Below are 25,739 nucleotides of genomic sequence, written 5' to 3' on the forward strand. Positions count from 1 at the left end.
TCGCGAGGGAGCTCGCATCCACCCACACATTTAGTCTGTCTCCCTGGACGCACCAATCTCCTTTAGCGGGGTCCTCCTGCTTGACTCTTGTGATGGTTTCTTTTACCATGCGAAGCAACAGATTGTCCACCGTCTCGTCATCCCAGCCTTTGGTAACTGCACTCGCCCTCTTCATGCTGGCTGTTGCGACCCGGGTCCATCCACATACTGGCAAGTGTCCTACCAGTTTTCCACACGGGGAAAATATGGCCCGCCTCGTGAGGATATGGGGCACTTCGGGGACTGCAGTTCCGCGCCCCCACCTCAAGGTCCCTCGCTCCTGTTGAACGCTCAACCCCAAAACACGAGCGCCATCCTCCAAGCGTTCTGGATCCTTACAAATCAGTCCAAGTTCGGCAAGCTTAGCTCTCACATGTGATGATGGCACAACGTCTTCATTCACGTATATGTCGTCAAGGTATGCTGATGTCCCCTCTTTTACGGTCTTATCCTGTGACAATACAGCATTGACGATCGTCTTCATGATTTGGGGCGCAACGTTCAGCCCAAAGCCCAGTCGCGTGAGGCAATACCTCCTACCGGAAAACACTACCGTCTGAAATGGCCACAGTGTCTCGCTAACCCGAACCTGCAGATATGCCCTTCTAAGGTCCAACAGGGACACATTAGAACCCAGCTGGCACCATTCTCGCAGTTTGCTAGCACACACGTCGGCATCGCCTGTGAACGCATCAACATATGAGTTCAGTTCTCGGTAATCCATCACCGGCCTGACTTTTGCTTTGTTCTGTTGAGCAACTGCCATTAATGGGATCAGACCCTTGGGGGGTCCAAGTTTTTTGTAGGGGTAGGGAATCAACCAGCCATCCTTGATCCATCTGCGAAGTTCTTCTTCGTACGCGGGCCTCATGTGGTCGGGCACATGGTATTCCGTTATGCCATTTTGCAGTTTGGCCAGTTCTTTGTTTTCCGACCATTTCCATGAGGCAGCCCAGGCCCTCTCGATGCTGAAGTCTGGTTGGTCGATCTTTAGTGCAGCACACACTGGGGCTTTCTCCTGAAAATGTACTGCCCCCGTCACCGTTATGTAGACGCCACCAAGAGCTCTGATGGCATCATATCCGAGGAGCAGGTCAAAACTCAGGGGTTTTTCTGGTACCACCAGCACCTCTAGGTTAGCGGAGATTCCATTTTTCGTCCGAATGTTTACGCTGCCCACCCCGCAACATGTGCGCGTCTCTCCACTGATGGTAGTCATTCGGACATTCTTCTTTCTCCAAGTGTGGCAGAGATCTGCACATATGATAGTGCAGGAGCACCCGGAGTCGAGGAGTGCTGAGCGCAGTGTTTCGTTGACATATATCGAAACGATCGGCAGCGTCTCATTTAATTTTTGCATGGGGAAGAGGTTGACGCTGACACCTTGTCCCCGGTTCCGTTTCCCGGACAGTCTTGAGGTATATGGCCGGCTTCCTTACACCGGTAGCAGCGAACGGCCGTTGGTTGCTGCCGGCAGTTCCTTGCAATATGGCCCTGTCCATTGCATTTGTAGCATATGATTCCGCCACGTGGACCGGGTCCCTGATACGGTTTCTTATCATTCGGCGTGGACCGGGCAGCAGCAATTACCGGTTCCCTCATCTCGGAATAATTCTTCATTACAGTCCTGGCCCGATCCACTAGGTCATTAAGAGGCAACGAATCCGCACTTGAGCTGGCTCGTAATAGTCGCTTTGCTTCTGTCGGGAGTCCTGCTAGGAATTTGCATGCTAAGGCCCGCTCGGGCAGTCCACCAAACAAGACCGTTAACTTGGTCAGTTCTGCCAAGTATACATCGACCGTTTCGCCCGGACGTAGGGTCCTTGCCTCAAGTTGCTCCCAAGCAGTGGTGGGGTCAATCGCAAACGCCTTGAACAGCGCCGCCTTAATTGTTTCGTAGTCCTGTTTGCCCTCATGGCTGAGCTGTTGATACACGGCAAAAGCGCCGCCAGACAAGCGCAGAGGGACAACACGTTCGAAGTTCTTTACGCCAGACAAAACACAATGTAACTCCAACTTTTCCACCCAGTCAAGTACCGGGGTTGATCCATCGAACTCCGGTATTAATTTGAGGTCAATTTTTTCCCCCATTTCGCCGAAATAGCTTAAAGCCGTTTCACAAGTAAGTCAGATTCTACCTTTTTAGGCGACTACGTGTGAAAAGAAAGAAAAGGCTTGAAGTTTTGTTCCAAGTTCTGCAGAAGGGCAGGTCCTGTAGAATCAGCAGAAAAGAAAGTCCTGTACAGTCAGCAGACGAGCAAGTCCCAAAAAATCACACACACACTAAAGTGCTCTTAAAGCTGCAGCAGTTCACCGATACGATCACACTGACGTCGATCCTAGAAAAGACCCCCCCATGTTCCAAACACACTCCCTTTATCCTTCCGGCGTTCGTCCTTGGCCAATCAGCAGCCAAAGAACAGTCACGTGGGGCCCAGTGATGATCGCACAATCTACAAGATGAGGACAGCGCCATTTTGGAATTTCTTTCATGTTTCGGCCATGCACGTACGCACACCGTAGGAGTGTTCCAAGGTAAGGCATGACGCGCAGACACGTGGGCGCTTCCTCCCTTCATTTTCTTCGACTCTACACCTATCTACTCTTTAAGTAAATTAGGTTTGTAAACCAGGAATTTGTTGGAGTCACCAGATCCAGGAAGGTTGTCAACCATGACTAAGGAGGCCTCCCTCCGCCAGTTTTATTATCAGTTTTGTTTCTCTTAGAAGAATGATCTGATAAGATCTACAGGTCCATTAGATCAAGAGGGGTAACCATGCGTCTGGTTTCTACACCAAGTATTTTTGTGCCCCTGCAAGAATGAATATATTGAGTATCTTACTTTAAAGTTTTTCTGTATTCTACATAAATAAGCATAGGATTAGAGATAGATTCCCCTCTTATATTTACAAGAAATGGTATCTTTCAAGTACTGTGAGAGAATCAATCTGCTCTAGCAACTTATTTGTTTTAAAATAAATGAATAGGATATTAATAATAATTGCTTGAATATGTAAGAGAATATAAAGCAAAGAAAACAAAATAAATGGTGAAACTAAATCTACATGAAGAGGTTGCACACCACACATATAGATAGATGCACTTAACTTGGTGTTCTTCGAGCGACCCATGTTGGTCTAGCTAAAAGACCAGTGTCTCCACATGGAATGAATTGGGGTGCAAAGATTAGCGTTTATTTGGGAGCAGTAAGAGGAAGGGAGAGAGTATCTGCCTTAAGAGTCAAATGTGTGCTTTGATTTTAATACTTCCTTTTTTTATTTAATTGAAACGATATAATTTTCAATTTCTATATTAATAATTTAAAACATACAAACTCATTTACCAAAAGTGATGAATGCTAGAAAAAAAGATGCATATTTCTATTTTTCTATTGTGTATATACATATATTGCTAACTATTACTAATATATTACGAACAAATGACATGCAAGAAAAATCTAGGAAAATAGTTTCAAGATAGCACAGAATATAGCAATGGAATAAAATAATACAATAAAATAAATTAATTTTTTTAGTAATATCTATTTTAAGTCAGATTAAGGGATGGTTAAAATTTTAAATGGATTTAAAGCCTTTGTTTTTTTTTTAATGCCAGTTCCCTTTACAAAATTTGATTATCATATTTTATTGTATAACATGGGGAGTAGACTCCTGATTTTAGGACTGCCAGCAACCAGTGTAAAAGAGTAATAAAGAATGCAAGAGAGTTGTATGCTCAGTTTGTTAAGTCCAAAGTAGCTGAGCAGCGGCTTGGTTCCCACCAGTTTTGGCAAATAGCAAACAGGATTCTGAACAGAAGCATGTGCTCAATCCCAACTATCATCTATGGACCTGAGGTAATCTCATCAGCATTAGACAGTCAAATTCTTTGCCAAGAACTTTGCAACTAATGCAACCAAAGCCGTCAATCCTCTTGTATCAGAAAACACACTATGCAACATACAAATATCTGTGTGTGATGTTGCCAAGCTAATCAAAAACCTTGATTCCAGTAAAGCAACTGGCCCTAATGGCATTCCAATTATAGTGCTGAAATAGTTTCAAACAGAACAAGTTCCCCTATTTACAAGGCTGTTTAAGTGTTGTCTTAAGGAGAATTGCTTCCCAACAATTGTCAGTTTGCCCTGTATTTAAGGAAGGAAAAGCTATAAAGGGCTTTAGTTCCATGGGTTGCTTCTTATTGACTTATGCCCGTTTTTGTGGAGTGGGGGGGGGGATAAGATTGTAATTCCGGATCCCGGACTAATCCAATTGCCAAATTCTAGTAGATTCAGGAACTGGATAACTATCAGATTACAATCCGATTGTTATCCAATGTAATCCAAAGTGATTCTACTCAAAGATAGAATTTTGATTGATCCTGTGTGACGTCACAACCAAAACAAAAACAGCTATCCAGACAGGATTTGCAGTGATCTGATAGACCAACAAATATTGGTGAAGTAGAAGCATTACAGTACAGTACAAAATATATTTCCAAAAATAAAGGCAAAACTATACAAAAACTGCTAAATTGTGCAAACCACTGCTTAGGAAGCAATTAAGTTATTACTTATTCACCAAACCTGTTTTCCTACTCTTATTTACTTATACTGCTTCCCTCTTTTTGGAAATCATAATTTCTCATTCTATGACTAAGTGTAATGTTTAAATATAAGGCCTATATTGGCTACATGTATATTGTTACTGATGTATGTTACTAAAATAACTAGCAAATGTTATTTCTAAATGTTTTCTTTGAAGTGATAATATTTTGCCTCCAAGACATCTGCCTGTCTGTTTTGCATGATAAACATTAAAAATCCTTATACACCTAAATCCTCCCCAAATCCCTGTATATCTATATTGTATATTAATGCTGTATTCTTGTAAGTATATCATCTCTCTTGTTCCAACTGGACAAAAAAAACAATTGCTCTTCTCCCCAAGCTGATATAAAATCGCATACTTTTCACGCACCTTGGGAGAGGGGGGGGGTTGCTTCCGGTCCTAAACTTAAGTAGGCTGACTCTTTAAAAATCAATAAATGCTAAACATCTATAGATTTCTATTGCTAAGGCATGTATTAGCTTAACCTATATTTATACTCTATAGAATATCTATAAAATAGATACCTATTAGCCACAGTTTGTGGCCAGATTATAAGTGATCTGTATTAACTAGCAACTATATCTTTCTTTCATTAGATGGGATAAAGTACTTGTGATCATTTTTACATGAAAACTAACACTTAAAGCATATTTTGAAACACCCTAATCCTTATACTATAATTTCCAATTAGTCACTAATCCACAAACCATATTTGATCTTTTCTTAACCTAGTAGATGTTAACCTTAAATCTAAACCCCATACTCATAGATGCCTCCTTTAAAAATGTAACATCTAATTTTAATCCTATTCTGAGGAGTGTAACTTCAAAGCAAATACTAATTCTTTGATACTAACTCTAGTAATCCAAACGATCTCTTCAGGGGCATAGAAATACCTGGCTTTGAAACCAGGCATGGGGAAAACCCTTTTGGTGCTGAATGACCCATAGATCTGGTCAGGTCATCCATCTAGAAGGAAAACTCTGATTTGTAAACCTGTGCCACTGACCTCATACATCTTGGCACCAAATGGGGGAGGGAGGGTTCCTCAGTCCTTGATGACAACCTCCCTAGAGCTGATGACTTGATCAAACTTAAACTGCTTAAGCAGTAGTTAAGCTCTGCCTATCGCCCGGCTTCCATACTCCTTCTTTGCCTATAAGCCAGGAGCAGAGGTGCGGCCTCAGAGACTTATTAGAGACATCCAGTGCTTAACCTTGTTTCCTGACTAGGCAATGAATGCCGTCCCCCACATTTACCTCATTCCCTTCCCCTATAGCTGGGCATCTTGGAGGTGCTTGTTTACCATATATGCTAAGATGATTGGACTGCTGTCGGACAGGTTTGAGGGTACCGGTTTTACAGTTGCTGGTTGCTGTTTTCGACGGACAGTACAAGAGCCCTAACTCGGTAGCGCTTAAAACGGCTGCTCTATCATTAGTTGCATAATATCGGGATGTTTATAGTGCAATGTCACGCATGGAAAGGATCTCTGCACTCATCTCTGGTGGGCATTCCCGAGGCCACATTCCTGTAGATGAGGAGCCGGCTGATGGTTTGCTTGTGTTGCAAAGTGGTGGCTATGCATATCCGTTTGGCCTATCACCTCACCCTAGATCTGAAACTACCAAATCAAAAAAATAATAGCTCAATCCAAAAAAACGTTCAAACTAGGCGCACACTCAAACAATTCGTCCCCTTCCTTGAGGATTGCATTTACAAATATTTGTGGACTTAGAGGTAACTTAGATGATGTCGAATCATTTCTCCTGGCAAACTCCCCAGATATCGTAGCATTAAGTGAAACTAACTTGCACTCCTCCATCCCATCTAACCACTTTAACATGTCTGGTTATCTTCCACTTTGCCATAAGAACTCTGACAGACACATGCACAGACATGGAGTCTATATTCGTAACACCCTCCCCATGTCTAGGGAATCTAAACTAGAATCAGGTGACCAGGCCTTCATATGCTTTAAACAAGCTTTACAACATAATGTTAGCTACCTGCCTTTTCTTTATCGCTCTCCATCAACCCAGGACTGTATTATAATCAATCATGTCTCTGACAGCATAGGTGTAGCACTCTCCCTTGACACTAGCACCAAAATACATGTATTTGGTGACTTTAATGCCCACCACAGAAATTGGCTTGGCTTCTCTAACACCACTAATACAGCTGGTAGCATCATCCATAACTCGCAGATCGTCAGGACCAGCAAGCTTCACTTTTGGATCTATTTCTGACAACTGTTCCTGATGATTGTGTAACAAATGCTCATTGCCCACTCAGGAATGCTGATCATGCTGTAATAACGATAGACATCACTCTCGACCCCAAGTTGAAAAGCCATTGCTCACAACGACAAAGTACTAAAATAAGGCTGACTGGAATGTCATTATAGATCACATCAGAGACGCCAATGAGGAAATATCTTTTCTCTTTCTGCAGAATAGTGCGCAAATGAGACTACTGAATGGTTCAAAGCAGCAATTGAAGCACATGTTCCTGCACGGAAGTTCTATAGCAAAGCCCACTCTCACCAATGGTTTACTTCTACTTTCGCAGATGCCATTGCTCAGAGGCAACATGCATACCGTAGATTTATCCAGCATAATTCCTGTACAAACAGACAAAAGTTTATAGAAACTAGAAGTAATTGTAAGAAAGAAGTAGTGACAGTAAGAGCGAATATACTGAAACCACCAGGAAACGCATTGAAGTGCAGAAATTGAGAACTCGTGATTTTTGGAAAATCTATAATAGTGTAGTAAATAATGGGCAATCAACAATACCCCCACTATCCAACAATCATGAAGTTGTTTGCACAGCAACTGAGAAAGCTAACATGCTTGGCCGTCATTTTCCCTCAAACTCTACGTTGGACCCAGCAAACCATTCTCTTCCTGATTTTCGTCTGTTGACAGAAACCACACTAGATGATCTGAAAATCACCCCTTTTCAAGTATATGATGTCATAATAAACCTAGACACCTCAAAAGCATGTGGACTTGATCTCATCCCCGCTGTGCTATTAAAATGCTCCGTTGAGGTTGCTCCATTTCTAAACTCTTTAACAAATTCCTTAATGAATCTTGCTTTCCTGACTGCAGGAAAACTGCTTCTGTGGTACCAGTTTACAAAAACTTTGGTGAAAGAACTGACCCATTAAATTCTCACCCAATTAGTCTCCTCCCTCCTTTTGCCAAAATATTTGAGCCCATAACTAATCAAGCTCTAGTCCACCACCTTACAGCTACTAAACTTCTGTCTGACACTCAATATGGATTCAGACACGCCCATTCTACTTCAGATATTCTAACTGTAATCTCTGAATGTATATACCAAGCACTGGATAAGGTAGAGGAATGGAGAGCAGTAGCCCTAGATATATCTAAGGCTTTTGACAGAGTAGTCTTCTCATGAAAATAAAATTCTATGGTATTACTGGACTTAGAGGTAACTTAGATGATGTCGAATAATTAAATCCTTATTAAATGAGAGAAGAATCCAGGTTGCCCTCGATGGGCGTATGTCCAAACAATAGGTACTTCAGGGATCGATCTTTGGTCCTTTATTATTTCTGATATTCATAAATGACTTACCTGATAAAATTGTCTTTGAGATGGGTATATTTGCGACAATACCATGCTCTATAGCAGGCACGTGGGGAAAACTAATGAGTACATATCTAAGATAATGAAAAAACCCTAGAAGAAGACCTTCAATCTGTCGTGGAATGGAGTCAAAAATGGATGGTAACGTTCAACGCTGCCAAGACAAAGCTCGTTTCCTTTAATAATTACATGAAACCTTACCAACCACTAATAGCTATGGCTAAAGGTACATTACTTGAAAGTACTTGCTTCAAACTCCTCGGTTTAATGTTCACATGGAACATGAGTTGGAATAGACACATCGAGATCATTGCCAAGGCTGCTCCAAAGAAGGTGGGCTCTCTCTACCGTACTAGAAAGTTAATTACGCCTGACAGTGTCCTGTATCTCTAGAAAGCCACCATTCGCCTGTGTATGGAGTACTGCTGTCACATTTGGGCTGGTGCATCTGCTACTAGTCTCTCACTCCTGGACAGGGTTCGAAAGTCGTCAACCTGATAGGTCCTTTTTTTTATTTTACTTTTTCTTCTTTTTACATCATGTTCGTTAGTTTTTTTTTTTGTTTTTTCCGATTTTCAAAAGAAGTTTAACATAGGGTTTGGATCTACCCCCACCCAACACACACACCCACAAAAAACTTTTTTCGCAGTTTATTTTTTTTTGTTTTTGTTCGTTTTTTTAATATTTGTTTTCAAGCCTACTTTCCTACCAAAACTTTTTTTTTTCTTTTTTGATCTACCCCCTCCCCCTACAACACACACACACCTACAAACACCCGGGCAACGCCGGATACCTCCACTAGTCTATATATATATAAAAGGCAAAATGTGTGTTTGTGTGTACACTTTTTAGGTATGTCCGGCAAAGGCTCTTGGAAGGGGTGAGTACTTGGCGTGTTCACTCATTCTTCAAACTTTTTATGTCTAACTCATAATATTATGAATATTATGAGTTAATATTACGAGTTACGAACGGAGGTCGCGTCTGTCTTTAATTTGCCTGACTTTTACACGCTATTTTTGAGATTTTTTTTAATCGCTGCGTCTGTTTCATTTTTCAGTATAAAAAAGTGAAACTGAATCCGTATCAGTAGTTCCCCAGCACTCGTGGCAGGGACATCCAAAAAAGCAATAAAGTTTGATCAATGCGGGGGAAACCTCTTATATCAGACAATTGCTATTCATTGGGATACTCCTCTTTTTATAGGGAGCTGGTTTCCCCTCTCCCCAACATCTTGGGAAAACAAATAGCCAAAGTTTGGGAAAGAAAACAAAAAAAAACAGCCTCACAGCGAAAGCTGACTGCAGATATGTTTGACCTCATTATCATTAAAATTGCACATTTAAGTTAAATTAAATCACATTTCTGTTACTCTGCCGTGGTGGGCAAGTGGGTTACATGTCAGAATTTTTTTCCACCTTCGCCTCAAGGTTCCAGGTTCGATCCTACCTACCTACCAAAACTTTTTTTTTCTTTTACTACACGGGCGACACCGGGCATTGTTTTTTGTTTTTCCGATTTTTTAAAGAAATTAACATCGTTTTTTTTTTGTTATGCCCCCCCCCCCCAACACACACACATCTCCAAACACCCAGGCAGACGACAAATATCAAAAAATTAGCCAAAAACATTAATTCCTTCACCCCCAACTGGGCAGTTTTCTATAAGAAGGGATTATTTTTTTCATCAACATTTTTGCAAGTCATTGTCTCCTTTTGATTGACTACTCTCAATCCTAACGTTCGCAACTTCCAATTTTGTAATGGATGCATCTGCTAAGACATTAGGTTTTTTTCAGTTCCTTTGCATCACGGGTTCGAGCCTACCTGTCTACTACTATTTTTTTTTTTTTAAACACCTCTCTCTACCTCACCACCTCTACACACCAGGGTACCCCGCTAGTTTATTATATAAAAGGGAAAATGTGTGTGTGTTTGTGTTTGTTTGTTTGCATATCTACCAAAAACTTTTGACAGATGCATTGGACCCTGACAAAATTGGTATCATAAGAAAGATTAATCTTTTGGATGAAAATTACTGGACCGTTTTTTGCAAGGAGGGGTCAGTTTTTACATCAACATTTTTGCAAGTCATACACCTACCAATCTCAACGTACATTTATAAAACCTTATTTCGAAGTGTTAAAAGTAAGTATGATAACTCTTATCATAGACCCTTCTATGATTACCTCTCTTTTACGTTGTAATCCCATAATCCTTTTTTTTTCACTTCCTCTTCCTGTCTCTAAATAAAATATACTTCTTTCTACCTGTCACACATGTGTTCGTATCCTCTTTCAAATCTTTGTTCCAATTCCTTTTCTCTTTTAACTGAAATGCAACTCGCAACAGGTTATGTGCCCAGGAGAGATAATGGAAGCCAATGGAATAGACTTTTATATGACGGAGATGAAACCAAATACGAAATTTGGAAGACAAAATTTTTATGTCATTTATACACGCTGGGCCTAAAAGGAGCCATTTTAGGTTTACACCCTAATGGCGACAAAAGCAACACTGAGAGAACTGAAGAAGCTTACGCCGAACTTGTACAGTTTTTGGACAACAAAATAATACAACTTAATAATGAGAGAAGCTACAGATAATGTTCTCAAAATATTACGTGAACAAAATATTACGTGAACATTATATTATGCGAACAAAATATTACATGAACAAAATATTACGTGAACATTATATTATGCGAATAAAATATTACGTGAACATTATATTACGTGAACAAAATGTTATGTGAACATTATATTATGTGAACAAAATATTACATGAACATTATATTATGTGAGCATTATATTACGGGAACAAAATATTACGTGAACATTACGCAAGCAGAGGAAAACCAAGGGTAATCTCCTTATACACCTAACTCACGTCTCGCAAAAAGAAAGGAGACAAAAGCGTGACAGAATACGTGATAAGAACTGAGACAACTTTAACAGCTCTGAGAAATGCCGGGCAAACAGTTGACGATGCCCTAATTATTGTCATGATATTAAAAGGCCTACCAAGCTGCTATGACCCTTTTTCGATTCATGTGACACACAGCAACAAGGAAATAACATTCCTGGAATTTGAAACAGAACTCCATGGTTTCAACGAAACATTGAAACATAAAATCCAGTCGACCAGTGATGAAGTGATTAAATTGACATTGTCTTTTTCAGAGAATACGATAGAGAGCCGTCACTACCATGATGAACGTGAAATATCGTGCTTCACATGCGGCGGAAAAGGACATTTATCGAAAGAATGTCCCAACAACAAACACAAACAGCGAAAACAGTGGTGTAGTTACTGTAAAAATAACACCCATAAAAGGGAGTTCTGCCATTATAATGGAAAAGATACAATGAAAAAGGCAGTTGACACCAAAGAAAACTCCTTCGCATTCAAAACGGAGAACTACTACTACTATACCTGGAACTTAATACCGCATACAAACCTACTAGTCGACGCAGGGGCCACTTCGTACATTATAACAGACGCAAAGAAATTTAAGAATTTCGACCCAACATTATGTTCTGAGAACCACTACATGGAGTTGGAAGACGGAACTAAAATCAGTGGCTTAGCCTTAAAAAGAAGAGATGCTGAAGTCTGCCTTTTAGACATTAACGGAAACTCCATTACGACTACCCTAAAAGGGGCACTACTTATACCTTCATATCCACAGGATATATTTTCTGTGAAAACTGCAACCCAAAATGGAGCGACAGTTATTTTCGAAGAAGATGGGAATATACTAAAACATAAAAACAGAACAAAATTCAAAATACACGTGCGCAACAGACTATACTTCCTAAAAACTATAGAGAAAGGAAATGCAAAAGACAGTTGCCATCAATGCCACGATATCCACACGTGGCATAAAATACTCGGCTATTGCAAAACTACCCGATGTGGTCAAAGGGATGAAAATAAAAAAATAAGACTGCAAACAACAAAAACTGTAACAAAATAAATCTCCCAACAAAAGAGTGACAAATATTCTGCATTTAGTACATTCAGACCTAGCCGGCCCCATAGAACCAGCGGATTTAAATGGGAACAAATACACCATCTCCTTCACTGACGATTTTTCTGGCGCCGTATTTGCATATTTTATTAAAAACAAAAGTGACGCCACACTTGCCACCAAAAAATTCCTTGCAGATATTTCCCCATACGGCAAAATAAAAATACTGAGGTCGGATAATGGTTTGGAGTTCAAGTCAAACGACTTCGGAAAACTACTAAGCCGTAACAACATAAAACACGAAACCTCAGCGCCATACTCGCCTCATCAAAATGGAACGGCCGAAAGAAACTGGCAAACTTTATTCGAAATGGCAAGATGCCTTATCATAGAAAGTGGCTTACCGAAGACACTGTAGAGCTATGCAGTTATGACATCTGCAGTTGTATAACAGATGCTTCAATACCGTCTAAAACTACGCCCTACTACAAAATGACCGGGAGAAAACCGGACTTATCAAGGATGCACATTTTCAGTTCGCCTTGCTATGCCCACTCCAACATAAAAAGAAAGCTAGACCCAAGGTGCCAGAGGGGAATCTTCATCAGATACGATAGAAACAGCCCTGCATATCTTATCTACCACCCAGAAAACGAGAAAGTGCATAAACACAGACTGGTACAATTCACCAACAACACCAACGACCAACACACTCAAACACAAACCTACTCATCAAGCGATGATGACACAAATTTTCCCCCAAGAAACTTAATAAAAAATTTTAAGTCAAGGGAAAAACCCTGAACGATCCAATACTGACAAACAAACTGAGTCTACAGTAGAAACTAGCTGTACAACACGCGAACACAAAATGCCCAGTTACCTAAAAGACTGTGATAGTAGTCTAGAATGGGAGCGGCCAAGCATTAATCAACACTGACTACTGCTACAAGGCCGCACACGGCATACCCCGCCCTCACAGAGAAGCTGTGACTTCACCAGCGACACACCACTGGATTCAAGCCATGCGGGAAGAAATTGACTCCCTAAAGGAAAACAATGTATACCATCTGACACCCTTACCCAAAGGCAGAACGACAGTATGCGGTAGATGGGTGTATTAGATCAAAGAAAATGCTGACGGGTCCCTAAATATAAGGAGACCAGGTTCATCGCAAAAGGGTACAACCAAACTAAGGGAATGGATCCACACCAAGAACACGTTCCCATCAAAATATTCGGAGACAGTCAATGCGCTATAGCGCTTTCTAAGGACCCCATTCATCGGCAGAGATTCAAACACATCGACATTAAGTACCATTTTATCAGAGAAGCTCTGAATAATAGCAAAATACAATTAATTTACTGTCCCACAGCAGATATGATTGCCGACATCATGACAAACCCTCCAACCCGGGCGAAGCTGGACAAGTTTAAAAAGTTTTTATTCGGACCCTAAACTAAGACTAATCTGCACTAACATATCTTTGTTTTTGTAAAGAAAATAAATAAGTAGATAATATGCTGAGAGCAAAGGGGGGGGGGTTTAAAAGTAAGTACGATAACTCTTATCATAGACCCTTCTATGATTACATCCCTTTTACATTGTAATCCCATAATCCTTTTTTTCACTTCCTCTTCCTGTCTCTAGATAAAATATACTTTTCTCTACTCATCACACACATGTTCGTATCCTCTTTCAAATCTTTGTTCCAGTTCCTTTTCTCTTTACACTGAAATGCAACTCGCAACACGAAGGCCTATATTTGAAGATAGAAGTTTTTTTTGTTTGTTTTTTTGACACATGGGTACTTGCTTCTATTTTGATTGAAACATTTTTTTGCTGGAAAAAGAAACCATTATGAATTAATGTATCGTTTTATCAATAAGATAATTATGTATGAGGATGAAATATGAAAATATATCAAATACAACCTAGCAATGCTGAGTACTTCAGCTAGTATATACATAATAAAACAAAAAGAAACATCTGGATCCTATTTGTAACAATTCAACAAGATTACAAAAAGGAAAATATGAAAATTAGAAAAATCAAAAAGGGAATAATCAGAGATATTCCACACTTTTTAATATCTGTCTAAATAAAAACATACTGCCTAAATATACACAATATATAATTACTGATAATGATGTTCAATACTTTTGGTTTTGTTTGGTTGTTCCCTTTTGAGGGTTGTTTTAAAAGTGTTAAGGTAATTATTATTTGAAAATTTAAGGTGAAATCAATTTCTTTCAACTTTTCTAATTTCCACCGTAAACGATTTGCAAAAAATATATAACCGTTTAAATCAAGATGCCAAAAAGAATAAAATATGATTTGCTTCTCATTGTAACTTCAACGGGAGATGAATTAATAGTCTGAATTCACTTTTTTGTCAAATTCTCATCTTGAGGCCCTTTTTGCATGAAAAATTAAATTGCTATTTAGAGCTGATCCTCACTTGGCCCCAATTGATATGAATGGTTTTCGACTAAAAGGAGCTCTGTTTTCACAAGCTTCTGGGTCTGACTCTCACTCCGGACCTGAACTGGAATACATACATCAAAAGTGCTGTTGGCAAAGTCGCCATAAAACTGGTTGCATCATTCTACTGCTCTAGAAGATATCTCACTCCCAACGCAATCCTCTACCTGTATAAGAGTCAGATAAATCTTAAAATGGAGTACTGTTGCCATATATGGGCAAGAGCTGCTTGGAGCTGCCTTGACAAAGTTCAAAACTGGCTCCGAAACCTAGTAGTTACGCCCTTTTCTCTTCCTATAGAAGAGATGTTGCAAGCCTGTCTTTGCTCTATCGTTATTTTCATGGTAAGTGTTTACGGTCCCACCTTACCAAACTTTCACAAAAAACACTTTTCTAGCTACAACCAATATCAGCAATTTCCCCTGTTCCCTATCTGTGCGTAAATCTAAACACAAATTCCATGAACAAAGCTTTATACCTTGAACTTCCCACCTGTGGAACTCTGTTTTGCTAATCTGCTTTCCAACTGACTACAACATGGTCATCTTCAAGTACAATGTAAACAAGTTCTTGTTGAGCAGTCTCCTATAATAAGCAAATTCTACCACATTTTCACCACTAATGAGTACTACACTGTTGTCCCAGTGTCCACCATATATTCATTAACCTATATCCTTGAGTGACCTTCGATAAGTGGTGTCCCAGTTGTATAAAAGAGCTTGTTTTTGGGACAATACTTCTGTGTTTTTCCTCATGCAGTTGTTTAATTAACATAGAGAATTTGAAGATATGTCAATCATATAAACCCCTTTCGGACTAAAAAATGTTGAAAATATTAAGAACGTTTTTGTTTCTTGTGTATAAATGTTTTGTTGTTGAAAATGTTAATGAGAAAATTGTGTGCATATTTTTTGTTTTTTCTTTTATTTTTTGTCAGCTAATGATTTTTGTATTTGTGTGTTTAAATGTTAGCTTAATCAATTTTTAGTTGCATAACTAAACATTGGGTTATTACCATTTGTAGCATGAATCCTGGCTTGGATGAGATATAGATAATGGTAGCATTGTGATACTATCGATATTCCCCCGACCTCCAGTGTTAGAAATTAAAAAAATAAAAAATTTTATTAGCAAAATAAAGATATAAGAAGTTGTTTGACAAAGCACACAACAGGCAGCTGAAATAATATTGTTAATGAAGGTGTGGCAGTAAGAGGAAGAAAAGGACTGAACAATACAGGTCGATATGATTAGAGTTACAGGCAGTTTTATGAGTGGCAATAAGTTTTACCACAGTTAGGGACAATCTACAGACTGTCTCAGGTTTGTGACAGTTGAGGACAGTTGCCAGCATGATAAACACAAATTGTGGCTCTAGGCAGATTGAGATGAGCTGATGAACACAATCTTGACAGAAGACATAACTTTAGACCTTGGTGTTCAGAGGGTTGGTTGTCACACACACACACACACACACACACACACACACACACACACACACACACACACACACACATACACACACACACACACACACACACACACACACACACACACACACACACACACACACACCTTATTATTTTATCTTTATATTTATGAACCCATGTTGCCAGCCTCATTAGCATCCATCAATGTGAGAGACAATAACAAACCTAGAGAAGAAAATATCGAAAAGTAGAACATAAGTTGTCAAGCTGGATAAGGTCTCACAGTGCTGAAATGGAAAAAATATGTAAAAGTATGCAATACTGTCAAAACTCTGAAACTTCTTGGTCTTTATTTCTCATCAAATCTTTCTTAAAGTACATATATTAGATCTATTGCTCTTTCTGTTTCTTACAAAGTCGATACTCTCTATTGTTCTAAACGTTAACCTACCTGAGGCTATCTATCTCTACAAATTTCTACAATTCTCTCTTACAACTAAAGGTACTATATTTCTACAAATCTTTATAATATTTCTCACACCTGAAGCTATCTTTACAAATCTTTTTGAAACCTAAGGCTTTCAATATCTACAAATCTCTAATCTTTCACACACGTGAGCCTATCTATCTTTACAAATTTCTACAAATCTTTTTAACACCTAAGGCTATCTATCTCTACAAATCTTTCTTACACCAAAAGCCATCTATATTTACAAATTTCTACAAATCTTTCTTACACCTAAGGCTATCTATCTCTATAAATCTTTACAAATCTTTCTCATACCTGAAGCAATCTATCTCTACAATTATCTACAAAGCTGTCTTACACCAAAGGCTATCTATCTCCACAAATCTGTACGAATCTTTCACAAACCTGAGCCTATCTATCTCTACAAATTTCTAAAAAATTTTCTCACACCAAAGACTCTGAAAATCTTTTTTACACTTTACGCTATCTATCTCATCAATTCCCTACGCATCTTTCTCACACCAAAGGCTATCAATATCTTCAAATTACTACAAATCTTTCTCACACCTGTAGCTATCTATCTCTATGAATCAATACAAATCTATCTCACACATTAAGCTATTTATTTAAAAATCTTTATCACACCATAGGCTCTCTATACAAATTTTTCTTGCACCTGAGGCTTTCTATCTCTACAAATCTGTATAAATCTTTCTTACACTTAAGGCGGTTGTTGTATTGTGTTTCGTATGGATACAAAACTTTCCAATAGCACTGTCCCTGATGAAGCGCTAGCTTTGTATGCTACTCCAGTAGTGTCCACCATGTTACTTTACAGTTTTGATGTCGGACCCGACGTATCATTCTTTTGTACTAATAAAAAACTTATTTAAAGGGTACACAGTATATGTTTTACTTACAACAATTTTATTAGCACAAAAGGGTAAAAAAAAAACAAAGTAAAAGATTTTAAAAATGGATCGTGCCCTGAGGCCTTCTCAATTTGACGTAAACCCTAATTCATCTAATGCCGAGCGAGAGTTTAAGCACTGGTTTGCTACATTCAAATATTTTTTAGCAGCACTACCCAAGAAAATCTCAACAAGTTATCGGTCCTGATAAATTTTATTTCACCGGATATTTTTGAATATGTCAGCGATTGTGGAAATTATGAAGAAGCCTGTCTTAAACTGGAGAAACTCTTTATCAAACCACAAAATGAGATATACGCATGGCACCTACTCGCCACGAGGTGTCAGCAACCGGGAGAAAGTCTGGACCAGTCTCTTCGGGCATTACGAGTCCTTAGCAAGGACTGCAATTTTAGGGATGTCAGTGCGGCAATATACACAAATGAATCGATTCAGGATGCCTTTATTGCCGGAATTCAGCCCCATACCATTTGCCAGCGTTTGTTGGAAAATAAAACGCTCGACCTGGACACTACGTTTGACCAGGCACGAGCGCTGGACAATGCAACGAGGAATATGGAATTGTATTCACCAGCACGATACCGGGAACCAACCGCTGCAGCCCTCAGAAAGGAAGAGACATCAGGCTTGGATTTTAATCAAATAAACCTAAATGTTGCTAGAACAGAAATTAAATGTTGGAACTGTGGAAATTATAAACACCCAAAATCACAATGTCCAGCTAAATCGAGTGTTTGTCATTGATGTAAACGGATCGTGCTTTTGCAAAATGCTGCAAATAAAATAATACTACTCAATCAACTTCTGCCTCGGTCCATTATCCAATCTTAGCCTCTATAAGTTCGAGTTCAGCAGTTCAATCGTCCCTACAGAGATCCACCATAGAAATCCACATTTTGGGTCGGCCATTAAGAGCACTAATGGACAGTGGTAGCTCTGACATCTTTATTCATACCAAAGTAGCTGAGGATCTGGATTTAAAAATAATAGATTCAGACTTGAGAGTTTCGACGGCATCGTCTGACCTCTCATCCAAAATGGTAGGTGCTTGTTTTCCTAACATACTTTTAACAAACGTATATATCCCAACCAGAAACTGTCAGTTTTAAATAACCTTTGTTGTGATGTGATTCTCGGACTGGATTTTCAAAGTAAGCATGAAAGCGTTACTTTCAAGTACGGTGGGAGTTCAACTCCTATTGAGATTTGTGGACTCGCTGTGGCTTCAGTGGAATCGTCTGAACATTTTGCTAATATAAATAAGAACTGCAAACCGGTTGCCACCAAGTCTAGACGTTATAGCTCAAGTGATAGCAAGTTCATTGACTCAGAAATTAAGCGCCTTTTAAAGGAGGGGATCATCGAAACCTCAAAACATGGAGGGCACAAGTGGTCCGATAATCAGAAAAATGGTCATTGATTATTCTGAGACTGTGAATAAGTACACAAGCCTTGACGCCTACCCCCTGCCCCGGCTGGATGACGTAGTGAATAAGGTTGCTCAGTATAATGTATTCAGCACAATCGATCTGAAAAATGCATATCACCAGATCCCCATCAATGAGAATGACAAACCCTTCACTGCTTTGGATGCTAACTCTGGTTTGTATCTGTTCACCCGAATAATCTTTGGGGTTACAAACAGAGTTGCTTGTTTTGAGCAAATTGTCGATGAAATTATTAGTTCTGAGGACTTACACGACACCTTTAGATACTTGGACAATATTTTCATCTGTGGAAAGGATCAGGAGCAACAAAATGAGAATCTGGCGAAATTTATCAAAGTAAGAGAAAAACGGAAAATTACGTACAATGAAGAAAAGTGTGTGTTTTCTGTGAATGAACTGAGCTCCATGGGTTATATCATTGGACCCAACTGTCAAATTAAACCGAGAGGTTGAAGCCTTTAAAAGAACTCCCTTACCCAACTAACGGCAAATCACTCAAGTGAGCCCTGGGTTTTTTCTCGTGTTATTCAAAGTGGATCCATAGGTATTCTGATAAGATTCAGCCTCTTATTAAGACCAATTTATTCCCCCTTAATCAGGAAGCTCGAAATGCATTTGACAGTCTAAAGCTAGATATTGAATCAGCTGTAATAAAAACTATCGACGAGAATCCTCCCCTTGAGTTGAAGACTGATGCCTCTGATTGTGCTCTTTCTGGAGTCCTCAACCAGTTGATTTTTTCTCACAAACTCTACACGGCTCCGAACTAAACAATCCAGCTGTTGAAAAGGAAGCGGCTGCCATTATAGAAGCAGTTAGATATTGGCGCCATTACCTCTTGGGGAAGCATTTCAAACTTATTACTGATCAGAAATCAGTAAAATTTGTTTATGACCAAAATCACCATGGTCGAATAAAAAACGATAAATTGCTCCATTGGAGATTGGAGCTTTCATGCTTCGATTTAGACATTATCTATCGCCCTGGTGAGAATAATCTTGTAGTTGACACATTGACATGTACTTCTAGCGCTACTGTGAATAGTAGCAACAACCTCCTCAATTTGCATCCATCCTTGTGCCATCCTGGGATTACAAGGATGATGGTCTTCATAAGGAGTAGAAACCTCCCTTACTTTCTTGAGGATATTCGGCAGATGACAAAGGACCGTATTGTTTGCAACAAGTGCAAACCAAGATTTTTCCGCCCTGTTGATGGGCATTTAATCAAATCAACTCAACCTTTTGAGAGGTTGAACCTCGATTTTAAAGGACCCCTACCTTCATCTACCCCAAATAAGTACATGTTGGTATTAGTTGATGAATACAGCCGCTTCCCATTTGTATACCCTTATGAAGACACAAGTACCCAGAGTATACTGCAATCTTGTTCCCACCTGTTTTACAAATTTCTACTAATCTTTCTCACATGTAAGGCTATTTGTCTCTACAAATCTTTCTTACACCTGAGGCTATCTATCTCTACAAATTTCTAGAAATCACTCAAATACTTTTTCTTATCTATCTCTTCAAATCTCTGCTAATCTTTCTTACACTTAAGGCTATTATCTCTACAAACCTTTTTCACAACTGATGCTATAAATCTCTACGAAGCCTTCTCACACATAAGACTGAATTTCCATAAATTTCTACAAATCTTTCTCACAACAGAGGCTATGTATTTCTATAAACTTCTACAAATCTTTCTGACACTTAAGGTTACTAATATCTACAAATGTGTACAAATCTTTCTCACACATAAGGCTATCTATTTCTACAAATCTTTTTCACACCTGAGGCTATCAATCTTTATAAATCTCTATAAAACTTTCTCACACCTGAGGCTATTTGTCTCTACTAATTTAGACAAATCTTTTTCAGACTTTTTCACACTACAAAAATGTCTACACATCAATTTCACACTAAAGGCTTTTTATCTCTACAAATCTTTTTTCACACCCGAGGCTATGTATCTTTACTCATTTCTACAAATATTTTTTACACCTAAATCTATCTCTACAAATCTTTCTCACCCCTAAGGCTATGTATTTTCACAAATTTCTACAACTCTTTCTCGCAACCGAGGCTATCATCTCTACAAATTTCTACAAATCTTTCTCACACCTAAGGCTATCTATCTCTATAAATCAATACAAATCTATCTCACACATTAAGCTATTTATTTAAAAATTTTATCACACCTTAGGTTCTCTCTACAAATCTCTACAAATCTTTCTTGCACCTGAGTCTTTCTATCTCTACAAATATTTTCAAACTTAAGGCTATTTATCGCTGTAAATCTTTCTCATACCTGAGGCTATAACTCTCTTAAAATCTCTACAATTATTTCTCAAACCATAAGTCAATTTATCTGTTCAATTCTTTCTGACACCTGAGGCTATCTCTCTCTACAAATTTCTACTAATCTTTCTCACATGTAAAGCTATTTGTCTCTACAAATCTTTCTCACACCTGAGACTATCTATCTCTACAAATTTGTACAAATCTTTCTGACACTTAAGGTTACTAATCTCTACAAATTTGTACAAATCTTTTTCACATGTAAGGCTATCTATTTCTACAAATCTTTTTCACACCTGAGGCTATCTATCTTTATAAATCACTACAAATCTTTCTCACACCTGAGGCTATCTATCTCTACAAATTTCTATAAATCTTTCTCACACTTGAGGTTATCTATCTTTTACAAATTTCTACAAATCTTTCTTACACCTAAGGCTATCTATCTCTACAAATCTCTAAAAATCTTTCTCATACCCGAGGCTGTCTATCTCTACAAATCCCTCTCACATCTATCTATCTTTCTATCTCTACAAATCTTTCTCACACTTGAAGCTATCTATCTCTACAAATCTCTGCAAATCTTTCTCACACTTAAGACTATCTATCTCCACGAATTTCTACAAATCTCTCTCACACCTATCGCTACAAATCTCTACAAATATTTTTTTTATACTTAAGGCTATTGATCTCTACAAATCTTTTTCATACCTGAGGCTATCTATCTTTACAACTTTATATAATTTTTCTCACACTTTAGGCTATCTATCTCTACATATTTCTACAAATCATTCTAACACCTGATGATGCCTTTGTCTACAAATCTCTACAAATCTTTTTCACACCTGTGACTATCTCTACAAAACTTTCTTACACCTAAGGTTGCTAATCTCTACAAAAATGTCTACACATCAATTTCACACTAAAGGCTTTTTATCTCTACAAATCTTTTTTCACACCCGAGGCTATGTATCTCTACTTATCTCTACAAATCTTTTTCACACCTAAAGCTATCTATCTCTACAAATCGTTCTCATCCCTAAGGCTATGTATTTCCATAAATGTGTACAAATCTTTCTTACACTGAAGGCTATCTATCGCTACAAATCTTTCTCAGAACTGAAGCTATACATCTCTACAAATCTCTACAAATCTTTCTCCCATCTTAGTCTATCTATATCTACACATCTTTCTCACAACTGATGCTATAAATCTCTACAAAGCCTTCTCACACCTAATGCTATGCATTTACACAAATTTCTACAAATCTTTCTCACACCTGAGACTATCTATCTCTACAAATTTGTACAAATCTTTCTGACATGTAAGGCTATCTATTTCTACAAATCTTTTTCACACCTGAGGCTATCTATCTTTATAAATCACTACAAATCTTTCTCACACCTGAGGCTATCTATCTCTACAAATTTCTGCAAATCTTTCTCACACATAAGGCTATATATCTTTACAAATTTCTACAGATCTTTCCCACACCTGAGGCTATCTATCTCTACAAATCTCTAAAAATCTTTCTCATACTCGAGGCTGTATATCTCTACAAATCTCTACAAATTTATCTCACATCTATCTATCTATCTCTACAATCTTTCTCACACTTAAGGCTATTAATTTACAAATCTTTCTCACACCTGAGGCTATCTCTACCAATCTGTATAAATCTTTCTTAAATCTGAGGTTATTTATCTCGAAATCTCTACAAATCTTTCTCACCCCTAAGGTTACTTATCTCTACAAATTGTACAAATCTTTCTCACACCTAATGCTATTTATTTACATATCTTTCTCAAAACTGACGCTATCTGTACAAATCTCTAAAAATCTTTCTCACACCTAAGGCTATTTATTTACAAATCTTTCTCACACTTGAGGCTATCTATCTCTACAAATCTCTGCAAATCTTTCTCACACTTAAGGCTATCTATCTCTACAAATCTCTGCAAATCTTTCTCACACTTAAGACTATCTATCTCCACGAATTTCTACAAATCTCTCTCACACCTATCGCTACAAATCTCTACAAATATTTTTTTTATACTTAAGGCTATTGATCTCTACAAATCTTTTTCATACCTGAGGCTATCTATCTTTACAACTTTATATAATTTTTCTCACACTTTAGGCTATCTATCTCTACATATTTCTACAAATCATTCTAACACCTGATGATGCCTTTGTCTACAAATCTCTACAAATCTTTTTCACACCTGTGACTATCTCTACAAAACTTTCTTACACCTAAGGTTGCTAATCTCTACAAAAATGTCTACACATCAATTTCACACTAAAGGCTTTTTATCTCTACAAATCTTTTTTCACACCCGAGGCTATGTATCTCTACTTATCTCTACAAATCTTTTTCACACCTAAAGCTATCTATCTCTGCAAATCGTTCTCATCCCTAAGGCTATGTATTTCTATAAATTTCTACAAATCTTTCTTACACTGAAGGCTATCTATCGCTACAAATTACTACAAATCTTTCTCAGAACTGAAGCTATACATCTCTACAAATCTCTACAAATCATTCTCCCATCTTAGGCTATCTATCTCTACAAATCTCTGCAAATTTTCCTTGGACCGTCTCTTAGATAATGTATGGAGTTTTGTTGCTCTATTTGAACTGGTGATTTATTTTCCTATTTGAGGGTTCTTGGTAAGGTGCATAAATATACCTGCAATTTAATTGGCGCCTACTCTAGCCTTTTCTTTTCCACCTTTCTCTCGCAGATGTGATGTTGTTAGTCTCAGTATATTCTATAAATACTAGTTTGGTATTTGTTCATCAGAATTGTTTGCTATATTTCGTGCTTTTTTTGTTCCAGCTCATTTGACTTATTGATGTAGTGGTCTCCATTATTTTTCTGTTTTTAATATCTCATTATAGTACAGCTTCCTATTCCAGTAGCTTCTTTCCAAGAACTGCAGGTATGTGGAACTTTCTGCTGACTGTTTTTCCTTTCTTTTAACCTTAGTCTTTTCAAGTATAAGGTCAATAGGTATCTCCTGTATCTGTGATAATCATCTTTTGTTCTTGTTAGCTCTGATCTCCACTTGGCCCCAATTGAAATGAATGGTACTTGTTTCAAGGAAGTACCTTGCTTTGACATGAAATGGAAGATTTACTCTTGACATGAAATTGGAGATTTACATCAAATCTGTTTCCAAGGTAGCTGGAAAAATGGTTGCATTATTCTATCAAGCCAAAAATTATCTAAAAAATGGAATAGAGTTGCCACATTTGGGTAGGAACTGCTGAGAGCACCCTTTCCTCAGGATTCCAAACTGGCTTTGAAACATAGTAAATGATTTCCTTTCCTCCTCCCTGCAGCCGCTTTATGACAGAAAATATATTGCTAACCTCTGCTCTGTTATGACAAGTACTAAACTGAGCTTCAATCTCTGCAAAAGAATCACAACAAACACTTGGCTAACTACAATCATTGTCAAAAATTTCTATGCTTATCAGCATTGTATCAATCTGCTGATCTACAACCTGCATACTATTATCCCAAAATTTTAGGTATCACACCAGAGAAAATGGAGTTGAAAGACACATAGGGTAAGGGTCCTCATAATGATGCTGGTTGACAAGTCATTAGCAAACAAAATGTTACAAATATTACTCAATATTCCTATTAGCAAGAAAAGAAGCTGAAAGTTTCTTTTTTTTTCTTGTCTTACGATATTGAAACTTGCTGCCAAGAATTAGAGACTTAATTTTTTTTTTTTTTTTTACATGGGTGTCACCCCTTATCAAAGCCTGGAAGCCACTCGGGGATAAGGGTTATTGCATGTACAGTAGTCAATGGGATAATATTGTAGTAATCGTTAGTACTGGAGATTTGATAAAGTGTCATTACTTAAGGGGGCGGTTCATCAGGAATTTGTTTATGTTGGACTTGAAGACATCCAGGTTGTAGTCAGGTGGGAAACAGGCAGACGGAACAGAGTTCCACAGGTGTGCACTTCTAAGAAAGAAGCTTTGTTCATGGAATCTACGTTTGGATTTAGGCACAGATAAAGAGTGGGGAAAATTAATGACAGTAGTTTCAGCTAGACGGATGTTTTTCATGAAAGATTGGCAAGGGAGGACCAGAGATTGGAGCTCAGACGAGCACTTGCCATGGAAATAACAATAAAACAAAGACAGGCTCGCAATGTCTCTTCTGTGGGAGAGAGGTTGCAGGGAAGAGAAAAGGTCATCCCCCACTAAACCACGAAGTCTATTTTGTACTTTGTCAAGGCAGGATAGGCTGCTTTTAGCAGTTCCTGCCCAGATGTGGCAGAAGTACTCCATCCTTGGACGTACTTGGCTTTTATACAGATAGAGAATTGCATCAGTAATGAGATATCTTCTGGAGCGGTAGAAGGATCCCACCATTTTCCCAGTGTCCCTGGCAACAAACCTGATGT

General features: G+C 38.4%; 2 protein-coding genes across 4 annotated transcripts in view; both read left to right on the plus strand.

The window, feature by feature from the left end:
- Nucleotides 1-25,739, plus strand: part of LOC145271308 (phytanoyl-CoA dioxygenase, peroxisomal-like) — a 475,348-nt gene that overhangs the window by 51,003 nt on the left and 398,606 nt on the right. The window lies entirely within an intron of this gene.
- LOC145281633 (uncharacterized) lies at nucleotides 12,574-18,301 on the plus strand. Its single transcript, XM_080132215.1, has 2 exons — nucleotides 12,574-12,614; nucleotides 17,782-18,301. The coding sequence occupies exons 1-2, from the start codon at nucleotides 12,574-12,576 to the stop codon at nucleotides 18,299-18,301; spliced, it is 561 nt and encodes a 186-aa protein (XP_079988341.1).

This window comes from Euprymna scolopes, chromosome 1 (genome assembly GCF_053919585.1).
Source record: "Euprymna scolopes isolate OS-2025 chromosome 1, ASM5391958v1, whole genome shotgun sequence".
Taxonomy (NCBI): domain Eukaryota; kingdom Metazoa; phylum Mollusca; class Cephalopoda; order Sepiida; family Sepiolidae; genus Euprymna; species Euprymna scolopes.

Excerpts from the sequence above, each read along its gene's own strand:
- LOC145281633 (XM_080132215.1), top strand. The coding sequence starts at position 12,574 with ATGGAACGGCCGAAAGAAACTGGCAAACTTTATTCGAAATG. Across the intron at positions 12,615-17,781 it reads GGCAAACTTTATTCGAAATG|CGATTGTGGAAATTATGAAG; the intron begins GCAAGATGCCTT and ends TGAATATGTCAG.